Raw genomic sequence first — 25987 nt, 5'->3', positions numbered from 1 at the left:
CCCTGCGCCCCACCGCCCTCTCCCCAGGCGGGGCGGGCGCTCGGGGCGGGGGCGGGGCCTCGGCGCTAGAGGCGCGTCGCGCGTAGCGGGGCAAGCCGGGGGTGGGGGAAGCGCGGAGCTGCGGGCGGCGCGCGTGCGCGCTGTGCCCTCCGCCGCCGAGTGGGGCATCCGGAGCGCGCCCCCGGCTCGCACCCCCACAGCTGCCGCGGCAGACCTCTGCTCAGGGGGCCTTTGTTGTGTCCTCATCTGTGTCTCAACATACGCCTCCGCTCCTTCCCCACTTCAGCGTCTACCTACAAACTGGGTTTGGGCGTGGGTGCAGGGATGGTGAACTAGGGTACTTTCTGGATGTGAGAGGATTAAAGGCAAGAAAACAATACAAATGTAAAAGGTGTGAAGACTGCAATTAGTGACTCATCTCCGCCTCTCCCCCCACCACCACCTTCGGTCCTGCAAGGGAGAGCCCAGGAGCTGGGACCAAAGAGTGAAGGGGAAATAAATCTCATGGCAACTGTTGGATGAATTTTGCTTGGGCAGGTATGGGCAGTTTCTAAGGACTGTGGGAAGCTGTGTTGTCTGAGACTCAGAAGTAGCTATAGATACGGCCATCTTCTGCCTGCCCCGAGACCGCCAACGCACCATCATAAACCACACGTGCCACCTGAGTTTCAAAACACCAGGTCCACAGCCTGTGCCTCCAAGGCAGAACTGTAGGGTCTCCGGAGCCCAGGCTGAACGCATGGATTCGTGAAAGGCTTATTTGCTGTGTCACTCTGAGGGTCTTTTTTTAAATGTAGGTTTGTCCATCTATAACATGAGTAGATGCAAAGCGGACTTTTTTCAGCACAATCTTGCCCTGTAAACAACTTCCTTGAGGCTCTGCAGTGAGTCAGACACCTAAGAGTCCCGACTCCACGCCCAACCCTTTGCTCACCAGCCCCAGCTACTCACCGTTGTAAATCATTGGCATCAGAACTGCTGAACACTCAAACGAGTAATCATAGTTTTAGGGGGAAGGATTGGTGAGAGAAGTAAAAACAGCGCTTTGGGTTTATATCCCACCCACCCCCACCCCCACCCCCACCCCCCCGCATCTTCAACCACAAGCTTTGGGGATTTTTTATGCTCTTTCGGGTCTCCAACCTGATTCCGAGTCATCCCGTGGGTGCAGGAATATCTAAAAGTTCTGTCTGCTTCCCAGACAAAAATATAACATCAAAGCCATTTTAGTGATAATCCTAAGGGAGCTGAAAAGGCCTAGAATGGAGAGATTTGTTTATTTTTCCCTTCATAAAGAAAGAATCAAAGCTTTAAAATTAAGCAAAATTAATCTTTCTGCAAGAGAACAACGCAGAATCTGATTCAGGATAACACATTAGGAGTTCAAATCTTGCCTGGGAAAGGCATCTTCCCAGCACCAAATTGCTCCACCATCAATTCATCTAGTGACTTATTTTTGACATGCCAATACCAAAATAGCAAAATCTCTAATAGAAACGATTGTATGACGCTTTCTTTTCTGTTTCTCCCCGCCCCCCCCCCCAGTCTTCCTTCAGTCAATTCAATGACTCAGCAGCACAAATAGATACATCTCTCTTCAGATTCAAGCTTATTTGTTACACAGAAGGCAGGTTTCCAGAACAGCACTTGTTGGTGACAAGGAACTGGGCATTTTCACGCATTCTAGAAGTAAGCCTACCATGAAGAGTCAAATCCTCATCAGCGAAGAGGAGGGAGGAGGACTAAAATAGAATTTGTATTGAGTGTGATGTATGTGTGAAGATCTAGAGATTAAGGAAAGTAGGAAGAAGTGCTAAACTCAGTAAGATCATATAGTGACTGTACATATATGCCTGTGGGTAGGGAGGTGCTTTATGCCTTTACAGAATGTGGAAGTGTGGGCTTATAGATATCTCTCCAAAAAAAAAAAAAAAAAGGAAATGCAATTTGAAGGTGTTATCTTCTAAACTAGCACTGTCTGATAGAACTTTGGGGGCTGGAAATGACCCATACGTGCACTTCCCAATACAGTAGCCACTAGTCTCACGTGACTTTTGAGCTCTTGAAATGTGGTTTGTGTGACGGAGGAACTGAATTTTAAATCGTAATTAATTTTAATCAATTTAAATGTAAATAGCCACATGAGGCTAGTGGCTACCTTACTGGGCAGCACATTACTAGACTGTAAATAGGTACCTTTAAAGGTGTCCACTACTTTAGATGTAGAAACGTCTTAGAGACCGTCTGTTACAAAAGTCTGACTTGTCTATGCCCAGAGAAGGTGTGGGTGCTCCTGACTACCTCTAAATAAGCCGTGCTTTAGAGCAGTGCAGCTTCTGTGCAGAATAAGAGCTGATCTGATTAGACACAGTAAATAGAGGGTGGAAACTTCTACTCTGCTTAACTTCTTTTTTTTTTTTTTTTTAATAGATTTATTTATTTTTATTTATTTATTTTTGGCTGTGTTGGGTCTTCATTGCTGCGCATGGGCTTTCTCTAGTTGCGGCGAGCAGGGGCTACTCTTCATTGTGGTGCGCGGGCTTCTCATTGCGGTGGCTTCTCTCGTTGCGGAGCACAGGCTCTAGGCACGCAGGCTTCAGTAGTTGTGGCACACGGGCTCAGTAGTTGTGGCTCACGGGCTCTAGAGCACAGGCTCAGTGATTGTGGTGCACAAGCTTAGTTGCTCTGCAGCATGTGGGATCTTCCCAGACCAGGGCTTGAACCCGTGTCCCCTGCATTGGCAGGCAGATTCTTCACCACTGCGCCACCAGGGAAGCCCTCTGCTTAACTTCTGATGTCTGCCTTTCCAAAAATATTCTCCTTAATTGCCTGGGCAATGACTTCTCCTGAGACTAATCAGACCTCGATGAGCCCCTCAAAGAATAGCTGCATCTTCCATTTGCATCATTTCTTCTGGTTAACAAATTGGCAACAGATTTGATATATCTGTTAGAATTGGGAGACAGCTGTGATCAGGGCTCCCGGGTCTACAGAAGTTCGATTTCAGGGTGCCATCAGGTCCCATGGCTCTGGAACGCCTGCTTGCTAATGCCTGTAATTCCAGAGTGTATGCCATTAATAGCTACAAAAATGCAAATCCCCCAGAGAAGTAAATCTTTAAGCTATCTTAAACTTTCACAAGTTTGAGAGGGACAGTGGACACCAGGTATCTGGGAGAAAACTCTACAAATGTGGAAAAGATAAAAGAAGTAGGGGGATAGAAGTCCAAAAACATATTTCATCTACTATACAAATTTGCCTAATGTTTGCACTATTTTTTATAAGACGTAAGATAACACCTTATATAGCTATCATAAGGATTAACTAGATTTTTTTTTTAATTTAATTAATTAATTTATTTATTTTTGGCTGTGTTGGGTCTTCGTTTCTGTGCGAGGGCTTTCTCTAGTTGCAGCAAGCAGGGGCCACTCTTCATCGCGGTGCGCGGGCCTCTCACTGTCGTGGCCTCTCCCGTTGCGGAGCACAGGCTCCAGACGCGCAGGCTCAGTAGTTGTGGCTCACGGGCCCAGTTGCTCCGCGGCATGTGGGATCTTCCCAGACCAGGGCTCGAACCCGTGTCCCCTGCATTAGCAGGCAGATTCTCAACCACTGCGCCACCAGGGAAGCCCTTAACTAGATATTAACTGTAAAATACTTTAAACTTTTATTTGTAGAGTTTTATTTTATTTTATTTTATTTATTTATTTATTTACTTATTTACTTTTGGCTGCACTGGATCTCTGTTGCTGCTTGAGGGCTTTCTCTAGTTGTGGCAAGCGGGGGCGACTCTTCATTGTGGTGTGCCGGCTTCTCATTGCAGTGGCTTCTCTTTGTTGTGGAGCACGGGCTCTAGGTGCACAGGCTTCAGTAGTTGTGGCTCGCAGGCTCTAGAGCACAGGCTCAGTAGTTGTGGCACACGGGCTTAGTTGCTCCGCGGCATGTGGGATCTCCTCGGACCAGGGCTCAAACCCATGTTCCCTACATTGACAGGCGGATTCTTAACCACTGTGCCACCAGGGAAGTCCTATCTGTAGAGTTTTAATAGTTCTCATGTAATTTATTTTTCCATTAATAAAAAAAGTCACATTACAAAACAAAACAGAAGAGAGAAAGCATCACCCCTAATTCTACTACTTAACGAAACAAAAATTAGCATCTTTTTCTGTTTTTATTTTTCTATGCATGATTTTTTTTAGTTTTCTTTACACAATTACAATCCTAGTGTGCCTACAGTTTTGTAACCTGAGTTCAAGCTTCTTGAGCTAGGCTTATATAAGGGAATATTACAACATATCTAGGATGACTAGGTCATTTAATATCTGTCTGAAATTTTCTGCCCTTAATTCAACCCTGGGGCTGTGGCAATGATGCACAGTGATGAAGATTCCAATATAAACAACAACATCCATGAAAAATGCACCTGTGCCTATCTTAACATTTGCTCTGTGTCCTTCAGAACTTAGTGTCCCTCTGTGAGACTTTATCATGGTGTGACTTTACCATTTACCATGGAAAATCAAGGGCTTGTTCATACCTGGCTGGAGTTAAATGAAAATATCGAAGGCTCAATGGGAAGGGAAGGGAAGGGAGGTGTCAGGTGTAATATATACCTTATCCCATTTATCTTCATCAAACCCAGTCAGGTAGGTTTTATCAACCACAGTTCAGATATGAGGGGTTAAAAAACTTGCCCAAGGCTGTATCATTATTAAGTAGCAGAACAAGGATTAGCACTTAGGTCTTTCCAGTACACCAGGCAGGTAAACAAGAAAGCATATACACCCTTTATTTAAAAAGGAAAAGAGAGGGGTTTAAATTTTTTTTAAACTAGAATATATTCACGTATTTCTTGAGGAAAAACATGTTTTAAAAGAAACCTTTAAAGAAAGGGGAAATGAAAAATTAAAATATTTCCCCCCAAGAGTTAGTAACCTCTGGTAATAAACAATAATGAAATGGTAAGAGACGTAACTTTAAGGACTGCCTAGGTAATTAATGCCACTTTGCATAATCTCCTACAACACCAAAGAGAAAAACCTGGTCCCACTAAAAGGGAGTAAAGGTCCATATCAGCCCAAGAGCCTGAAGACCGGCCCTGTAGTTATAAATTGTTATAATATTCTGATGTCAAGCCTCTGACTATGCAAATGAAAGAATGGAAGGTGAGGAGTAGGGCTCGTAGCAGAGGTTCCCAGATTGGTTAGGAGGCAACATCTAACCTACAGCGTTGTTCATCTGCTCTCTGCTTTGCCAAATAGTAGCAAATCTGTGTTACAGGAAGTTGTAAGCCTCAAATAAGTCTTCACCCACCCAAAATGTACACATTGTTGCAAACATATCCCCTGCCGCGTGTCTCCAGAGCCCTGGAAAATGTCTGGCTACATCCTGGATGCTAATCAGGGGTACCTCCTCTCAACAGAGGGCCTCTAAGCTCCCAGCCCCTACATCCGCCCCCTCTTGCCGCATCTGCTGGAAATCCATGGCTTGCCTTCCCCCGCCCCCAGTTTCCATGGAGATGAAACAGTTTACTGTTTTCCCCCAACTCTAAGCCACGGTTATTTTTAACTGTAAAACTCTGAGCCAGGTCACAGCTGGGATCTGGAAGATGCAATGACGTCTATAGCCACCCTTCTCCCCCACCAACGCCTTCTTTTCTGCAGTTGCTGGGGGCGGAGGCACTCCTGGGAGATTTTGCTCTCAAAAGCGTTTTGCTTTGCATCATTGAAGTTAAACCTGTGCTCACTTAGATCTGACAGGTGTCTTGAATCTGAAACTATGCACACCCCAAACAAGGCAAAGATCTTCTTGTTGGGGCAGGAGCAGCCAGGTAAGGTTGACATTGCTGTCACCTCCCTGTGGCTAGAGCTTAGATAAGTGCCCTTTGGTAAAAAATATATCAAGGTGTCATCCTCTAGGCAAAAAATAAGGGCTCTGGCTCCTGCCCCCAGTAGAGTGGCTTTTTCTGCTGCAGCTTGACTTTACTTAAAAAGAGGCTCCAGACAAGATACTGTGTGGGAAAACTGTTCCACCTCTCCAAAGCAAAGCAAATTCCCATGGGGTAAGGGCTGGGACACTGCTGCCCTCTCTTCCTTTAGTGAAAGTTCCTATCAGTCCCCCCCATCTCTGAGGCCCCTGGTACTTGGGAGCTCGTGTCTTCATGGCACTTTGGAACTTTTCACCCTTTTTCAATAATTTTGGCGGAAAAGCTATTAAATTACCCTGAAAATTGCCTTTTTCTTCTTAGACAACATCCTAAGATTGGAAACCGAAGTAAAAACATCAGACACTTAGCCTCAACTCAAAGTCAGTTTTCTGATAGGGTATATTGTATGGGAACATTAAAATTAAGCTCCACAGTGCAGGTCCCATTATTGTTTTTATTTCTTAAAATAATATATATTTTATGTCATGATAATGGGGAGGGTAGGGACGGGGGATCCAAATCGTTAGCTATCTATTGTTTAATGGGAGAAAAGAGGTTAGGTCACTGCCAACAATTCAGATAAAGGAAATGTACTTGGCAGAGAGCTCTCTGGGGAGGAGAGGTGCTTTGGAAGTGTCATGAGTTGGCACTTGGCCGTCAGTTCACTGAAGTGTGATTTCAGCGTTTTTGCTTTGATTAATAAAGTGTTGGTTTCTTAAAACAATTGTGAGGTCTTCTCCTTTCCACACTTCCTAAGATGCTACTCCTGTTCCACGTAACTCTGGACCAAGGCAAGATTATTAGCAAGCTACCTGGAAGCTTTCTGCCACATAAGACCTCTGGGGAGACCAGAGAAAGCTGAAAAAAAAAGTGTGGCTTGGATAAGAACATGAGATTAATTCAACCAAATGATTAGTTTGGTGCCATAGAAATCCATCCCCTGTGCTCCAAAGTAGAAAATAAGTGCATCAGACTTAATTCTCCAGCCCTGAAAGACACAAAACAAATCTGGGCTGGCAAAGGTTAACTACGGCTTTCAAAGTCAAGGGGAGGTATGGCGATATTCAGGGCTGCAGCTATCAAATCAAATTTTTTGTAGCTTTCAATTTGGGGTTTTAAACCTTTTAATGGTCCCTTTCTGCATTCTTCTCTCAATTTCCTTATTCTTACCCTTAACTGGGAAGGGGGCCCAGCACACAACACATACCAAGCAAGTAACTCCTGGTGACAAAGGAATTTTAATGTCAGATGCAAGACATTCCTCCTTCCTTTAAATACCTATGTCTCTTGACTTGTAAGCCTGGTCAGTCAAATCAAAGGGCAGTTAATCTCAGTGCATCTCTACTGGTAGAAGCCAAGGCAGCAGGCAAACAATGAACAGAAAAAGAACTCCCTCCCATTAGATAAACTGGTTTTCCAAGCTTCTCAGAAATGATTCACCTGTCCCCACCCCCCAGCCCTCAAAAGCAGCATACAAATGAACACTCAGTGCCAACGCGTATTTTGTGGATACTTAGGTTCCAAACTATTCCCTAGTTAAGTGCTATTCACTATTGTTCTCTCTCCCAAAGCAAGTATTTGTCAGCACGACCATTACTGTTCTAAGCAGGTTGCTCTGACTCTCCTTGCACCCTGAGATTCTGCTCAATATCACTTACACTTCACTAAGAGGGCTGGTTATTGTGCCTGATTGAAGGGAAATTCTTTATCTTAGCTGGACTACCTCTTCTACACAGGGCCACAGACATAGCAGTGTCCCATTGTACCAGAGGTGGTTCTTTCTGACAGATCGGAGAGAGGTTACCCACATTTGGCTAAACACATTGGAAAGGAAAGCAAAGCTTCCAGATCAGTACCTCTGGAATAGAAATTAAAACAAATAAAAAGCCAGGTACATGTAAGTTGTGGAAAAGCTTTTTGTGTTAACAACAGCAGTGTATATCTAGAAGGTATCTATAAAGACATCCTTAAAAATGAATGGGCAAGTCATCAAAAAATCTACAAACAATAAATGCTGGAGAGGGTGTGGAGAAAAGGAAACCCTCTTGCACTGTCGGTGGGAATGTAAATTGATACAGCCACTACGGAGAACAGTATGGAGGTTCCTTAAAAAACTAAAAATAGAACTACCATACGACCCAGAAATCCCACTACTGGGCATATACCCTGAGAAAACCATAATTCAAAAAGAGTCATGTACCACAATGTTCACTGCAGCTCTCCTTACAATAGCCAGGACGTGGAAGCAACCTAAGTGTCCATCGACAGATGAATGGATAAAGAAGATGTGGCACATATATACAATGGAATATTACTCAGCCATAAGAAGAAAACGAAATTGAGTTATTTGTAGTGAGGTGGATGGACCTAGAGTCTGTCATACAGAGTGAACTAAGTCAGAAAGAGAAAAACAAATACCGTATGCTAACACATATATATGGAATCTAAAAAAAAAAAAAAGGTTCTGAAGAACCTAGGGGCAGGACAGGAATAAAGACCCAGACGTAGAGAATGGACTTGAGGACACAGGGAGGGGGAAGGGTAAGCTGGGATGAAGTGAGAGAATGGCATGGACATATATACACTACCAAATGTAAAATAGATAGCTAGTGGGAAGCAGCCGCATAGCACAGGGAGATCAGCTTGGTGCTTTGTGACCACCTAGAGGAGTGGGATAGGGAGGGTGGGAGGGACACGCACGAGGGAGAAGTTATGGGGATATACGTATATGTATAGCTGATTCTCTTTGTTATAAAGCAGAAACTAACACACCATTGTAAAGCAATTATACTCCAATAAAGATGTTAAAAAAAAAAAAATGGGCGACATTCCAGAATGCTGTTTAGAACACAGTACTGCTCTCCTGGCTGGAGACCCGTCGAAGTGTTTTGGAGTAAATATGAATGAGTTAGTTTTTCCAAGCTTCTCTTTGTAGTTTGGGCCTCTGACTCATCACACTGGAAATTTTAGTTCTTATCACATACCTACATATTTCCTAAAGCTGGAATGACTTCCCAACTAGAACTTTGTTATTGATGAATGTCATTGGTCTTCTCCCCTTTCCTGCTAACTACAAGCTGAGGATCTCAATACTCAAAACTGGGAAACTTGTTGTCACTCAGCAGCGACTGGTTAATTAACTAAGCTCAGATTTAAAAAGGGGGGTTGGGGTGGGGGGAGTTGTAAACAATAAAAGGATGAAAACTGGAACCCAAGAAGAGATAAATCATAAATAGTTGGTCTCAGTAGAGACAGTTGAGGTCTCTGAGCACAAGAAAGGATCATTATAAATTTATTTATTTATTTATTTATGGCTGCATTGGGTCTTCATTGCTGCGCGTGGGCTTTTCTCTAGTTGTGGTGAGCAGGGGCTACTTTGTTGTGGTGCGCTGGCTTCTCACTGCAGTGGCTTCTCTTGTTGCAGAGCACGGGCTCTAGGCGTGCGGGCTTCAGTAGTTGTGGCTCGTGGGTCTAGGGCTCAGCCTCAGTAGTTGTGGCCCACGGGCTTAGCTGCTCCGCAGCACGTGGGATCTTCCTGGACCACGGCTCGAACCTGTGTCCCCTGCATCGGTAGGCAGATTCTTAACCACTGCACCACCAGGGTAGCCCAAGAAAGGGTCATTACACGGAAAGAAATTTGTTCTCTATTTCCCACCAGGACAGAGGAGAACGATATGCATAAAATTCCAGCAGAAATCTTTAATGTTAAATTGTAATAAAGTTCCTAACAGTTAAAGGTCTTTATTCATTGTTCATTGTTGCTGAGTTTCAGAGTAAACTCTCTTTCTTCTGAGATGATCTGCACCAAGGACCTAAATTCGTGTAGTTGGTTTATGGCTAATCCCATCTAGCAGAAAAGGGGAAGGATGGAATATTCTTTGGCAAGTCCTTGCTAGCTCTGGATTTTTAGTAACAAGAAGGGCCTTCCTTTGGTGACAAGAAGATGGAAGGAAATAATGTACCAAGCTAGTGACCGACATCAAACGTCAGCAAGTGCTTTTCTAATGACTCAAGAGTACTCCTCACCCAAAATTATGGCTTGATCTTTGAGAAACCCACTAGGATTCTAGGTCTTAAATTTTGCGAAGTTGGGCTTACCAAAACCATAATAATCCTACTTTCTAAAATCCAGTCATTTGAAGTTACAGCCTTATTTTTCTGTCACTCTTTTCAACAATGCCACTTTCTTCATCCAATCTACTGATTCGCCAGTTTTTCAGATTTCAACTGGTTCCAGGGTTTCTATCAGACTGTCCTGCCATCCTCCCAGCCCTGAGTACCGCAGCTGCTCCTTGTGTCCTAGCCAGCTAAATCTCTTGGCACTGTTTTCCTCACTCATCACCCTCCACCTACTACGTCTGGAGCAGTCTCCCACTTCCATCTGCCATTTTATTTCTCTCATCTCCATCTTATCATTGCCTCAAAAGCGCACCTCTCCCAGGAAGCCTTCCTTAATCAAGATCAAGGACTCTTCAGACTACAGCAGACATCACCTGACATAGATGTCTAATGCACTTTTAGAACAGGACTTACCTTCCAAGGATAAGAGGCAACCCCTTTATAAGCAACTCAGGGTGATGCTGGTGGTAGAATACGTTTTCTAAGAGACAGGACTACATCAAGAAAACCACAAGCCGCCCTTTTGAAACACTGAAGTCCTTTATTCTATTTCCCTCAGATCCTAAGAGTTTCCTTTTCATTTGTTACCCCCTAGATGAAGTCTATTAGCAAACTGCATGCATATTTACAGCAGTCAAGAAGTTTGAGCAGATACTTCCACAAAGCATATAATATTTGAATTAGATATTTTGAATGTTGAAAGAATTAAAGAATCAGTCAGCTACTGGAGGTAATTTGTGCAGATTCTGAAGTATTTCTATTACAACTTTGCTTCTAACAGAAAAGGGAAAACCCTGACTCTGAGTTTGGCTTCTTATTGTGCAGAAAGATTTGAGGACCAAGTTTCAGATGTGGTGGGGTTACTCACCCTCATATCTAGTGAGTTCCATATATGAAAAGGCTTTCCTTTTGTTTTACAAGTAGCTCTTATTGTAGGCTAGCCTTTCACCATTGAGAAATTAGGGTTCAGGTCTTAATCTAAGCAACACTGAGGTTAATTGCATCACCTCCATCCTCAGGGGTCTGGTATCCAGGGAAGCCAAGGGTGAGAACAGGGTGAGCCCAGGACACACATGTTAGCAGAGACAGTGCAGCGTGATGAGGCATGCATCCAACCCCCTAAGTGTGCTTTAGTGACCAGAATATTTGACACACCCACAAATTAAGTAGCAAAACATTTTAATCCATTAATTCTAAAAATAACAGAGACATTTTATATCCAGTGCCACCTCCTTAAAAGTCTACTGCAGATTAGACAGCCAGACTGCAGCTTACAAAGCCAGACATTAAAGTTGAAGATGCAGTTTGGGACAAGACCATCATGGGGAGATTTTCCTCCTCTTTGCTCATAAACATAAGTTGTCAGCTTAAAAGAATCTTCAGACAGAAAGAGAAAGCTTTCTCTCTCTCTAACCTCTTTATTTTAAATCTGTCTGTAATGTTTGAAGGCAAAACAGATAATCAGAAAACCAACCTCCCAAGCAAGTACAAGGATCTGCGCTGGACTCCTGGGACTAAAGACTGGTTCAGTTCTATTTCTACCAACACTGTGATGTGAGGTACTATGGTTCTTGTTTTAGTTACAAGAGGTGTTAGGAATGAATGCCCACACACAATTAATAATAGCTTATCTAGCACATAACTCTGCAGCACAATACCAACAACAGGAGTATTTTAAAGCAGGGTGGAGAAGAAAGTAGACATTAATACAACTTAAGGTTTCCTTTGTTCTTCCCCTCTTCTTACAAGGAGAATTTAGCTCAAAAACAAAACTCCAGAATGCCCGTACTGTCCTTTGGCCCACCAGGCCCGGAGAGCCTCAGGCTTTAGTGATGTATCCTTCTCGGATGAGGAAATCATAGATTTTCCGGGTTTTGTTCACGTCTATCTTGATGAGTGCTCTTGCCTGTGCCAGTCTCAAGCCTCCTTGCTTGTTACATTCGTTCAATAGAGCAGATTTGTATTCTAAATAGGCTCCTGGGACCAACCTCACCATCTGACAGAGCTGCAAGACATGGCAAATTTAATAAACATTAACATCTGTCATTCTCATAATTTAATCCAGCAGGTATAGCCAAAATAAAACGTAAAGAGTGACATCAACCTCCAACTATTTATAGGAGCTGCTGGTGGCTAGATCACATTCCAGTTTGTCTTTTCTTTGGAGAGAATACTCTCTAAAGACAGACAGAAAAAGGCAGAGTGTGATGCTGGGAGAGCTCCAGCACCTGTCGGCTGGCTCACCTGGATTTGTCAGGGATACAGGTCTGTGTCCTGAGGAGCGGTGTGGGGTAGAGGCCCGGCACCTTCCAGCTCAGCCAGTCAGGGAAGAGCCACAGGGCACCATGAGGGTGGGCCTGCTGATACTTGGGTTCCCAAGTATCAATCACATTATTTTTAGTAACGGCGTAAATCTTTAGTCCCTGACTTTGTGATTACATTTCCTACTTTGGAGGGAGAAGAGATACAGAGACCTTGCTAAGAGGTCACTTTAACTGCTAAAAATCTAGAAAGCTGGCTCGATTCCAGTTCACCTGCTATTATTCAGAAATGAACAGCCTGAGGTTACCACTTTGTGGGTAAGGATAAAAACTGCTTGAAACTCCAGGCCATTCCACCCTTGATTCAGAATGGCAATACTTCTTCAGCAATACTTGGATATAACATACACCCCCTTCTACTCCCAAACTAATCTCTACTGTTCCTACTGGGTAAAATAAAAGACTAATACTAGCGCCTACTCCATGACTTTTCCTTACTGTCTGACCTGAATTACTGATACGGAGTGGCAGATGAAGACACTGATCTTGGGAACCGTAAAAGGAGCACACGAGGAACAAAAGAGGATCCTCCCTTGGAATGGACTTGAGAGCTGCGGCACATTCTTTTGACAACGCTTGATGATGACCCTTTTGAGGCTGGATTTAAAGTTTAGAAACGGCCAAAAGTAATATGAAGAAGACACATCCGGTGATTATAATGTAAAAGAAAAGTAGGTCATGGCTTTTTTAATCAAAATTAATGTGTGACTATATATGATGATGAATTCCTCTTTTATGCTTATACACATACTATGGAGACAATTCAACAATCTTTTAAGTGATGGTCATATTGTTGGAATAACAGTAGAACTTCTGAAAATGCCCACTCTAATAGGAAATAGTCATTTTCATATACCAGTTATTTTAAGTTTGAAAAAAATTAAATTCATTGACAGAAAGCACAGTACAGTATCTAGTACATGGTAAATGCTCAATAAATGATAGTTGCTATTATTTAGATTTACATCTCATATGTTCTTCTCTCAGGAGGTGAATGGTGGCTGGGTGATCAGGAAAGGAGCCCTTGAGACCTGCTGAGGTCAGCTCTTCAGCACCCAGACCTCTGGGATGGACCAGAGCTGTACATGCACGTGTGTGACATGAACAGAGCAAAACGGGTTTGATCCTCTAACATGTTTTTAATGACAACTCAATGAATAACCAGCCCCTACTCTCTTTCTTCTAACCAGCTCCCCTTCTTTTTGTTACCTCCTTTTCTTTTTCATTCAACTTCTCTGTGCCAGGGAGGCCAGTGAGGTTCAAGGGCGGTGCACTTCGTCTACCTACAGATACAGACAGAAAAAGGCATGTATTTCATAAGAGTGACAATCCCTCAGGCGTAAAGTGTATAACGAAGTTCACCACAGTCAGGCCAGTTAGGTACAAGATTACTATACATAGCTGTATATATACACCTCAGGCCTCAGTTTATCTGGCAACACAGGTACCCCAATGTTCACTTGAAAATAAAAACGGTAAGCCATGTGCCCTCTGCTCTGATAAAATACACACATAATCACACATACCTCGATGTTAAATATGGCTATTCTTCCTAAACCAGCGGGAGATTCTAAAATCTACAGCCCAGATGTCGTCCAGTTAAGAAAGGTCATACGTTGCCTGCCCTGACAGCTGATGAATGGAAATAACAACTCTGCGGGAGAGACATTTCCTAACCCTTGCCACTCTGCCAGCAGTGCAAGGCAAACATGGTGATTAACCACGTACCGTTCGCCTTGAGATCAAAGGCAGAGTGTTAGGCCAGCAAAAGGCCCTTATTTATTACGTGAGGGAGAATCTGTTCCTTCCAAAGTGGCCCTGTTTACCTGAAAGATCTGCACAGAGGAATGAGCCACTATATGGCAAAGCAGAGGCTGAGGTGAACTCACACACCTGAGAACGGAACCCAAGCGTGAGGTCACTGCCCAGGATAGGAAGCCTGATGTGCAAAGCCTTTTGGTTTTGTTTTGAATGTATACTTGAATGAATGGAGTGCGTTAAACAAAAGAAAATGCAGAATAATACGTTACATTTCATGGGGTTTGCCGTTTAGGTGGTGGAGAGAAAGGGGAGGGACTGTTGCAGCCTGCTGTACTGCAAAACAGACTTCTCTGTAATATCAACAAAGGGGATGAGGACTCCTCCATAACCGACAGGCCTAGCCGTACCCTAAATGCTCAAAAAGGGAGACTACAATCATTCGGTGCCTCACCAAAGTTCCCAGGGGCTGGGTTACGATCAGGGATCCAGGCTTCCACCTCTGCACTACCTTAGGAGCAACTCAGAGCATGAAGAGGAGTAAGGGGTCGCCTCAACCTAAACACACGGGGTGAGGAAGGCAAATGCCTGCCTAGGACGCAGCAAAGCACATTCGCAAGTGCGAATGGTTCAGAAAACACAAATACCAAAGGAGCTCGGTCACGTCCATTCATTCCTTTTAATTAGCCAATATTAAGTTATTTGTATTTCTGTATTTAGATTGGGGAGGGGTTGTATGTAAGAAACTTAAAAATTTGGATTTAACTGTCTTGGCTATTCCCTGAAAGACACTCTTTTCTCCTTTAAATATTAAGAAATTATTACTTGAAACAAAGGAATAAATGAAAAAAAAATATATCATCCATAAAGTCGCCTTTTCTGAGCCCTGTCTAGATCCTGAATCTGAGAGATTGTGAATGGGATCACAAGGTCTGTTGTTCCAAGCTTCCAAAAAATGGTAAAACTGCAAGTGGGTCATCTTTTTGCCAAGTCCAATCTGTAATCAGTGGAGCAGTCTGTATGTTCTGACCAGGGGAGGTGGCTAATCTACCATATGGAGCAGGGGTGAATGATAACCAAGAAAACAGGCAAAGAAACACCATGATCTTGGACCAGAGTTCTACAACTAATACCACCCCAAACTACCATTCACTGATCACCAAGAACCAAGGATTCCCAGATAGCATATGGCTTAATCTTGCTCTGTAAACTAACCTCAAAAGACGAAATACCCAAAGAGATAAGAAATAGAAATACCTTAAGTCTCCAACTTATAAAGAAAGTCTTGCTTTTCTGGCAAGTAACATGCTTCTTTGCTCATATAGGATACAAAGCCTCTAATTATCCCCTGAGACAAATCTCAAAGTTTGTGGTAGACAGCGTCATAGTAAACTAACTGCCCATGAACGTTGGTAAAATAGAGAAAACACCTGTCTGGAGTTCTTTCTTTCTTCCCCTGTCTTTGTACTCCAAACCTGAGGAAAGTCCTGTTTGGCCATGAATATTCTAAAAACTTGCTTATGTTCATAAATTGGGATAACACTTAATTACCATTCCTCTGCCTAAGCACCCAGCTCCCACACAGGCTGAAGGGATTGCTGGGTTACCATAATTCCTAGAATGAAAACTTCACAATCAAGACCTGCTCCAGCCCAAAAAATAATTACCTGAATTCGAAGCCATTGGTACGGAAGGACTCAGGCCAGAATCACTACAAAGAAGAAGAGGAATTTAAACTTGTATCACATCAAAGAAAGCCATTTCCAAAAGCCCATGTGAGACTGGGTGACACTTATCAGGTCAGTTACTTTGAAGAGAAGTAATGAGACAGACTGTATTATGTTTTACAGGATATCCCAACTGTACTACCTAGGAAAGGAAATCTGTTCCAGAGAAGGAAATTGCTTGGATTTGTTAAGAAGAGTTCTTGGCCTGGCACATCACAGAGACCATTCATGGGGAAAGGATAGGAACATGATTCTTCAATGAAAATCATACCAATAGATACAGAGGGAGACAGAAAGCATGGAGAGGGAATTTACTAATTAAAAAAAATAAGGTCAAAGTAGCAAAGTAGGATTCTAGGAGGCCAGTTATGTTTCTCAAAACTGTCAGTATGGTACTGTTTCTGGGACAGCCTGCTAAAATTTTCTGAATTCTTCTAGTCACCCAATTATTACTGCCCTGCCATGTAGGATAGGGTGCCCACAGAATTCTCTGAAAATACAGGTAAAGGCCAAATCCTCCAAGAGGTTGCTCCTTCCCCCTGGACTAATTCCTCACATGTCAGCCTGCCGGCGAAGCCACTGCTGGCAGGCGCTACTGTCCTGGATGTACTGGAGAACCTCCGAGAGCATAGTGCGTTTGAGGCGTTCCTCTTCTCGAGTCTTCTTGAGGTGATCATAGGTTCTGGCACCTGGAGGTATTAAAAAACACTGCAGCTACAATGACAACGCAGCAGAACTAACCGAAGGGCTTCCTAACTCATCAGCACACTTCATCTTTTTTAATCTTTAATTTAAAAATTTTTTTGGCTGTGCCGCGAGGCTTGTGGGATCTCAGTTCCCCAGCCAGGGACTGAACCCCAGGCCCACGCGGTGAAAGCGCCGAGTCCTAATCACTGGACCACCAGGGAATTCCCAGTCATTTTAAAATTTCCTTTGCAAAACTGCTTCCACAATTATTTTTCTAAGAGCAAAGTCATTTCCCCTAGTTTGAAATCCCTTTTTTGACAAGAAATAAAAATATTTTTATTCCTTTTCTACCTTTAAGAAATTTGGGGAAAAAAATCCCCAAAACAGAAAATTACAAGGAGTCCCTCATATTTCCATCCCCTAAAAGTAACTTTTAATATTGTCATATTTACTTCCTGTTCTATGTTTTTCTATCCATATATTTTTCCAAGTCACACAAGTGCTATACACATACACTCTTCCTTAAAAAACCAGTTAGAATTACAAATAAAAATAAATCCTCATTGACCAGTACTATTCCTTTCCCCTCTTTCCCAGAGGCAACCAATATCAGGTAACCCAAACCTGGTATCAGAGTCTTTATACGCATCTTGCTAAACAGTTGCATAGTGTTTTCTACATGTTACAAATGTATACAGGATCCAAAATATCACACCAGTGGGTTTCAAACCGTGTTCCACAGAGGCCCAGGATACCATGAAACTATCTCAGGGATTACGGGGAAGAGCGAGGGCACCAGCACATACCAGTGGTCCTGTGCTCCACACATGACCTGAACCATCAGACTTCAACCAAAGTAGTTCTACTTTTATCTTATTTATGGATTAGTGCCCCACATAAAATTTCATTTTGTAAACTGTTTCCATTGTTAGAAATAAAGAGCCATTACAGTAGGCTGAGCTTATACCCACAGGGCTACATCTTGTGAGCAGTGGGTGATAGCTTTCAAACAACAGGAAGAAGGAGGAAATGCCAAAGATCATTCCAACAATAACAACAAAATGACAGAAACTGCCATTTACTGAGGATTTACTGTGTGCCAGGTATTGTGCTATGTTTTCATGCATTATCTCTAACTTAATCTTTTTTTTAAAAAAAATATTTATTTTATTTATTTATTTGGCTGCACCGGGTCTTAGTTGCGGCACGCGGGATCTTTAGTTGTGGCATGCGGGATCTAGTTCCCTGACCTGGGATCGAACCCGGGTGCCCTGCATTGGGAGCATGGAGTCTTAACTGCTGGACAACCAGGGAAGTTCCTCTAATTTAATCTTCATACTAACTCTAAGAGACTTGGAAAATTGAAATGAACAGAATTATAGATCTGGTGAAAGAACAGCCAGAATTCAAACTCAAGCTGTCCAAGTCTAGACCTCAGCTCTTAACTACTAACACAGACTACCTTCCCTTATGACCTGGCTCTACTACAACTAGCTCCTTAATCACTTTAAACTTTAGTCTCTCCATTAAATGAAAATAACAATAAGTTTGTTACAAGAATTAAATGACACGATCCAGGTGAAGTGCACAGGGTAGGGCCTGGTGCATGGTAAACTGTTAGCTGCTATGAATATAATTATCACTACCTCAAGTAACTGGGATGCAAGCGCCTAGAACCAGTTGAAGCTCCCTTAATAAGAATGATCAGACTATGCATCACTAAATTTAAAAAGGCTGAGGCTAAAAATTGGAATACAAAATCCTTTTTTTTAGAGACCGCAACAGAATCCTAAACCTAAAACGGCATCTCTCTTTTCTCTGTGTCATAACTTTTATTTCACCTCAGATAATCCATATCATGGTATTTTATAAGGATTAAATAGGTGAAACTTTATGGGAAAGATTGAAAACTCATTCTGAAATGTGAAAGCTTGTTTAAAAAAAAAAAAATCCATGGCACCTCAAACAGAGACACCCTCTATGTGTTTGGAAGACCTGCCCTCTGATTTAGTGTGTAGCTTAAGCATACTTACTACAAAAATTGGTAATGCCTGCTGTCCTGTATTCCTGGAGCCTCTTGATTTCCCTTCGGAGTTCGAATTCCACTGTTTATCCCCCCGAAAACAACAAAGAAGAAAAATTGGAAGAACAAAATCAACATTAATGAGCACTTTAACTGTTGAATATTTTCAGTAATTCTGCCTTCTATAAAAGACTGGGCAATTCCATTTGGGGAATCCTAACTGTTGCTAATATCTCATTAGAAATTTTACCCAAGAGCTGACAAAAATGTACTCCAGCTGTCTTTTGGCTTCTGTCTCCAGCTGCTTCCTAGAAAACTTATAGTGAACTGGTTGAATTCATTTAGCTACAGAAGTAATGAATATAATTTTTTAAATCACCAAGTTTCCCTGCTCTATTTATTCTCTGTTAAAAGTTCTAGTCACAAAACCAAATTCTTTTATGAGACCTGTCTCTGGTATTACTTGATGTGGCCCTTTTGCAAGGGAAGGACAAAAGCTCTGTGCTTCAAGTCCTGGATAGTTTCTTTACAGCTTTTCTCCTATAGGAACAAAAGAGCATTGTGTTTTCCATAAACCAAAGATTTCTGCCTCCTCTGAGCACACAGATCACGTTGCACTGCTTGGGTTATTATGTGATAGAACGTTCAAATTTGGGTGCTTTGAAACAGAGGATGAAGGAAGCACCTGGACAATCCATGGGGTGTTGTTCTTTGGAGTGACACATAAACCAGGGATGGCACAAACTGGGACAGGAAGTGAAGAATAAATCACCCAGGATAAATCACACAAAGAATGCCAACCAAACAGGGTGTCTGGTGAGGACAACCAACCTGGCTCAGATACATGCCTACAATGTCATGCAAGAAATGTCTGCACGATGAGTACAGGATACGAGCCTTCATGAAGCACCTTCCCAGAACTCAACTTGGGGGTCAAACACCTGACTCTCATGAGTAAAGGTATAGACTTAGCCCCGCAGTCCAGATTGTTTTATAGTCTTACTGCCTTACTGCCTTAACAACTTCAATTTTTTACAGTGAGAAATCAAATGGGAACTAGATAGAGCTCTCAGGGAAAAAGGCAAGAAAATGATGGAAGTACTGTATACTATCTTGATGAGTCATCGAACTCTGTCCCCACTTAAAAAACTAGTTTTAATACTAGAATAATTATGAACAAAATAATATGATTTGCTTCAAAATAATCCAGTTGAGGATGGGAGGGGAGTGGGTGGTAAAGATGAAACTGGATTGGCTACGTGTTGATAATTGCTGAAGTTGGGTGATGGACAGATGGGGGTTCATTATACTATGATCTCTATTTTTGCATGTATTTGAAAACTCCCATAATACAAAGGGGGGGAAAACTACTAAACTATTGTTTATCTGAGGGGAAAACAAGCCACTAGGCTTTTTAAGCTCTCTTCTCCCACCCCCAAAGTCCCAAATTAATCTCATAGTAATAAAGTGGAAGAAATACAAAAAAATCCACTTATTTATTTACAGAACTTCACATAAAACACACCATTATCTCTCCTATTTACATCAAAACACACGCACAAATATTTGCTCAAGGTTAAAAAACCACCTACATGCATGGCTTTCAATGAACTTGTCATGTTCCACCGGCCCCACTATCCTTGCAAATCGCCTCATTGTTTCATAAAGGTCTTGGACTTCCTTGGGATACCGCCGTTCCATTACTACAGAGAAAGTAAAGAATATAAAGATCTCTAAGTTTTCTGCATTTTTTTTTTACAAGAAGTAAAATGGAAGAACATTATTCCTAACCTCATATGACTAACTTACCAATGACAGGAAGCAAACTGGAAAGCTAAGAATGCAGCACACTAATCATAATGATAAGAGAATCAGAGTGACTATGACACAGAGAGGTTGTTATCACTGGAGAGCATCTGCACTGCTGAGCACCCTGGAGACCTCCACACCTTTCTGTCTCTTAATCTATACAAGGGCAGGAAGTACTGGCAGTAATGGGAAAGATGATTAGATCATGTGTTCTCAGAAACAATGTGGGGCAAAATCTCTGGTATTAACTTCTGCAGAGGGCTTCCCTGGTGGTGCAGTGGTTAAGAATCCGCCTGCCAACGCAGGGGACACGGGTTCGAGCCCTGGTCCGGGAAGATCCCACATGCTGCGGAGCAACTAAGCCCGTACGCCACAACTACTGAGCCTGTGCGCTAGAGCCTGCGAGCCACAACTACTGAGCTCACATGCCACAACTACCGAAGCCCACGCGCCTAGAGCCTGTGCTCCGCAACAAGAGAAGCCACCGCAATGAGAAGCCTGCGCACCGCAACGAAGAGTAGCCCCCGCTCGCCGCAACTAGAGAAAAGCCCGCACGCGGCAACGAAGACCCAACGCAGCCAAAAGTAATAAACAAATAAAATAAATTTTAAAAAATAAAAAATAAAAAATAACTTCTGCAGAACAAGGCAAGTGCAGACATACTAATTCATCTAGAAGAGGTAGATTAGCCTGGAAAAAGTGTGATCTCTTGCACGCTCCACCAAAAATAAAAATCTCTGTAACTGCATATCCTCAAATGAGGCATTTATTTCTTCACTTTCTACATGGGTCATTTTGCCTTTCTTTAAACTTAGTTAGGTACCACAACTTAATGTACTACTAATGAAGTTATATTTTGATCACTATGATGGAAGCGAATGGTCCAATATGCCATTTGGGATACCCATGTGGGTCAGCAACTTTGAGGATCGCTACTGACCAAATTTCTAATAAAAAGAGCTATCAGCCAAAAGATGGGTAGTAAAACCCACCAACAGTAACTGATAGGCTGGAGCGGCCAGGAACTCTCGAACTGCTACTCAGTCATTTCAATAAGAGTAACTAGGCTAGTTTAGTCCACTCTCAGGCTAAAGATACAGGCTATCACTTATGACAGTTACTTAAATAAGTCCTCTTTTCAGATGAATCTCTTTCTTTGCAGGAGAAATTCTTGCCCACAAATTGTAGGAGCTGATTTGATGGGCAGCCACAAATTGATTATTTTCACCACCAAACCCCCCGCCTCCCTCTACAGGGATAATACAGAAACATTTGGAGTAAAATTTTTTAATTTGATGAAAAAAACTCCTGTGCCTACATATTAAGGTCACATGCACATTCAGTATAATGGCAATTGAAGACCTCTCAAACCACAACGCACATACCACTTCTTTCTTGGAAGCAACAGAGCTTCCCCTCAGCTCTGTATGTAAGAAATACAGTTAAAAGAATAAAGAGGCTAAACTGACCTCTGTCCACCAGCTGAGAACAGAATTTATACAAGAGTCAAGGTCTACTATGTAAAGGTTAAAATCAACTGACCTATCGTGGAAAGCCCAGGAATTCAGACAAAGGAACCCACTACTGTGGCTATCAGAACATGACCAATTATTGTCTACAGAAAGGGCAAGGGAGATCTGACCTTGGGTTATTTTTGCAAACCCACAGCTCTCGATGAGGATGTGGTTAAATAGGCAATACTGTATACTGCTAGAAGGAATATAAATTGATAAAACCATCTTTTAGGAAACAATCTGGCAGCATGTGTTAAGCATTTTTAATAACCATATTCTTTGACCTATTTAATTCCACTTCTGGGAATCTATCTTAAAAAAACAATTTTAAATACAGACAAAGCTTTATTCACAAACAAGTTTACCTTAGCTTTATTTATAATGATTAGAAAAACACTGAAAATAAGCTAAAGATCTAATAATAAAAGACAGGTTAAGCACGTCATTATATATTTATGTATCTATACAACATATTATGTAACTATTAGAAGTGACATCATCAAAACACCATAATGTGTGTAATGGAAAGTGAAAAAATAAAGGACATAAAATGTAACCTACTTATAACCATGACTCTATTAACTGATACTTAACCCAAGACTGGCTGACCTGAACCCTCCTGGCACAGAGTGTCAAACCCTATAAGATTCTATCAATTAGCGTATGAAGCACAATCATTAGGTACTTCTACAAAAAAAAAGTCTTGTGACATACAACTATTATAAACATATATAAATATTGCAATTATTATGATATCATCGTTCTTATGTTCTGAACAAACTCTACAGTGTAGAAGAAGAAAAAGTACAGAGACTCTTTCCGCCCAGCATAGGTTATCGCCAAATATTTAAAAGTAAGGTCAAAGTTAGCAATCATTTAAAAATCATAGGTTTATTTCATCATCATACAATGCTAATGTCTTTTCTTGTTTGTTTGCCCCGACCATGCAAAATAAAGCTATCATTTTCTGTTAATTTTTTTCCATAAAAATATTTTCACAACCTGATGGTCAGTTATTTTATATTTAACATATAATTCCAAAACACAACCCTATCCAGTTCCAGAAAATGATCCATTAATATTCATGCTTTAATTACTATACTAATTAAAAAAAAAAGTATTCTCATGCTAGTGTTATTGACCATATATTAATGGTTTGTAACTCTTACGATGCAACAGAATTGCCTTGAAGACTTTAAAAAAATACAGATGCTGTAGCTCTACCTCCAGAGATTCTGACTTAATTAGTCTGAGGTGACTGTCAGGCATCAGAATTTCTAAAGCTTCCTAGGTGATGCTAATATGCAATTTTGATTAAGAACTACTGTCATAAATGATTTGTTTAAAACTATTCAATAATGTTGGGAGAAATTTTAAAATAAGGAAAACTATTACTTACACTGAAACTTTCTAAGGTTGATTAATCCATGGTCTCTTATAATTCTAGAATGAAAAACATACATATGATAATCAGTTTCACATTTAACAATGTTTTCCACACACAGCTTTCATTAGATATCCTAAACACTGCAAGGGGGAATACTGAGGTCCAGAGAAGTCACTCCCCACAAAGTTCTGCAGGTCAGTAAGTCTCTAGCACAATTTTAGGCTCTCAAGCATCATATATTTTTCCTCTCCTTGGGCACTGTAGGTTCTCAATAACTATCTGCTGGATGAATGAATAGATCAATAAGCACTCACAAATACTGAAAAACACATGTCTGTAACTTAAGATGAAACAGAAGGGAATCTGTGTCCATATCATCTATTCAGCTTAGGGAAATGATAATTGAGAACAGCTGTTTAAGGAAAATCTGTGATCACACACTCAACATTTACAACTGTACATTCACAGAATGCCTTGAAGCTGTTTGAAATAAATCTTGTGCATGTTTAATGGAAGGTCATCATAAAACATAAGATCTAATAGAGACCTCAACTACTGAGCTCTACCACACTGTCTAGCTCTAATTCCGTGTTTTAAGCAAAACAGAATTTAGGTAAACCATGCAGTGTTACGTGTCTGGAACCTCTGATTTATACCGGAGGTATTCATGACTAGCAATGAAGCTTCTCACAAGAACAGCTGGGTAATCTTCTTCAGCGCTTCTTAGAAGCTAACTCCAGACACGCAGAGAGTAAGCTTTACTTTAGATCATGTCTTGGTCCCTCCAGAGTGCCTCCCAAGTCCCATTCCTTTTTCTTGTTGTGATGCCACTGTATCTCTAGTTATTAACACCATGGTAACATGCCTACACATACATACACACACACCCTCCGCATACCCTTCTCTGAACTGTTAAAGTCTCTGTAATCCAATAGGGGTTTGGGATCCATAATTTCTCAGTCTCAATGTATGTTTTTTGTTCTGTTGCAAAGAGAAGGAATAACCAAGAGTGACTGAAACTTGTTCATAATTTCTTTGAAATCCTTGTATATAAAAGACTTCTCATAAAAACTGAGCAGTTAGAATAGAGCATTATTAAGCGTAACAACTTAATAATATCTTGAATTTTTCTTGTTCCTTTTTTCCTTAAAACAGTGTATCCATATTATTCATTGGTCACCAAAACATCAAGAAAGGGTAAGGAAGGAGGAGGTTAAAAAGCAAGAAAAGGAGAGGTATTATTATCTCTTTTAACAGATGGAAAAATTGAGATCCAAGGAGGTTAAGTGTATTCCTCAAGGTCCTAAGATAAGCCCCAAGTGGAACTTGTTCTTATGGGCTATATGTGGTCAATAGTCCAAAGCCAAAAGAAGGCAGGATGGTTTTCTAGACTTACTTTTTTCGCCTTTGTCTCTCCTTTAACCTGGAATGATAGATATCTACTACAGCCATCTTCAGAGCTATAAACAAACAAACAAACAAACAAACCCTTACATATAAATAAAGCCAAGACAAGAAGAAATCTTTTGCCCAAGCTGTCCTAAACTTTCAGCCTCATACTGCTAACTATTCCACACTCACTGGTCTAGGAAATCTGTCTCTTGTAAACAAAAATACCCTAGGATAGTGAATTTCTATATCAGTAAATTACAGTAAAGTTCTTTTTTCCTAAGTATATGTTTATATGGGATTACGCTATAGATAACAATTTCTGCTTTTTCCTGAACATCTCTTTTGACCATGTTTTGCTATGTATATTATTAGCTTTCATATAACAGTTCAACAAGGAATCTGAACTTTAGTAACACATGGACTAGAAATTACATCTGTTAGAGTTTCAGATTAGAAGAAAGAAATACCAAAATCTAACATGCTGAGCTATGAGCAGATGTACTACATCTGTATATAACTTCAATCACTGGGAAATGACCAGGAATACTTTATCCAGGCCATTCTCCCTTGGGTCTGAGATAAAAATAACATAAATTCTAGCTGGATGACCTGAAGAGATGAATGACTGTAATACTTTTTAAATTTTAAGTATTAAAAAAAAAGTATTAACTATCATGGATCTTTTGCTCATTTCTAACAAGTTTAAAAATTTAAACAACATTGCTTCATTTTTCCTCATAACTGCCCACAAACTAAAAATAATTCAATAATATCAGGTCCAAGATTTAAGGCAATGGTTTTCAAACATTTTTTTCAGGTTGCAGAACTCTTTCTATAAATGAACTCTTTCTTGATTTACATGTGTTCCGTATAGAAGCATAGGTACCACAGAATGCCCCATACCCTGCCAGTGTTTCCTAATACAACTGCTGGGGAATGATAGGCTCTAGAATGCTGTGCCGGTGGAGATGCACTTTACGTAACTGTGTGGTGGGAGAGGAAGGAGGAATGGGGAGAAGAGGAACTGTCTCTGACATGCAGTACAACCAAGTGCAAGTTTTATAGTGGACTCTACCTTTACTTCTTATGAGAAAGAGAAATTAGGACGTCAACAGTTCAAGGCAGAAAGAGAAGCAAATAAAATAGCTAAGTAAATAGTTAACATCTACTGAGTACTTATCATGTTCCAGGCTCTTTAGGTGCCTTATCTCGTTTATCTACTCAATAATAAGATGAATTCAATAGGAAAGAAACTACCTGAAGATCCTGTGGAAGTTAGTGCTAATTTTGACAAAATATTTCTGTAATTTTTCTAAGACACTAACTT

The 25987-nt window shown here is 41.3% G+C and overlaps 1 protein-coding gene across 4 annotated transcripts in view; it reads right to left on the bottom strand.

Moving 5' to 3' along the window:
- Positions 1-10805: 10805 nt before the first annotated feature.
- TADA2A (transcriptional adaptor 2A) overlaps positions 10806-25987 on the bottom strand; it is a 45443-nt gene continuing 30261 nt past the window's right edge. For all 4 annotated transcript variants that reach the window (XM_036837306.1, XM_036837307.1, XM_036837308.1 and 1 more), the window contains 8 exons: positions 24665-24728; positions 23281-23324; positions 20151-20261; positions 18569-18640; positions 16405-16537; positions 15789-15832; positions 13573-13646; positions 10806-12047 (listed from right to left, as the gene is read on the bottom strand). In XM_036837306.1, the coding sequence (XP_036693201.1) occupies positions 11862-12047; positions 13573-13646; positions 15789-15832; positions 16405-16537; positions 18569-18640; positions 20151-20261; positions 23281-23324; positions 24665-24728 (728 nt within the window). In that variant the 3' untranslated portion in view covers positions 10806-11861. The remainder of the gene's footprint in view (positions 12048-13572; positions 13647-15788; positions 15833-16404; positions 16538-18568; positions 18641-20150; positions 20262-23280; positions 23325-24664; positions 24729-25987) is intronic.

The sequence above is a fragment of the Balaenoptera musculus genome, chromosome 20 (assembly GCF_009873245.2).
Source record: "Balaenoptera musculus isolate JJ_BM4_2016_0621 chromosome 20, mBalMus1.pri.v3, whole genome shotgun sequence".
Lineage (NCBI taxonomy): Eukaryota > Metazoa > Chordata > Mammalia > Artiodactyla > Balaenopteridae > Balaenoptera > Balaenoptera musculus.
Note: the sequence above shows the minus strand (reverse complement) of the source record. Positions and strands in the feature narration are given on the sequence as shown.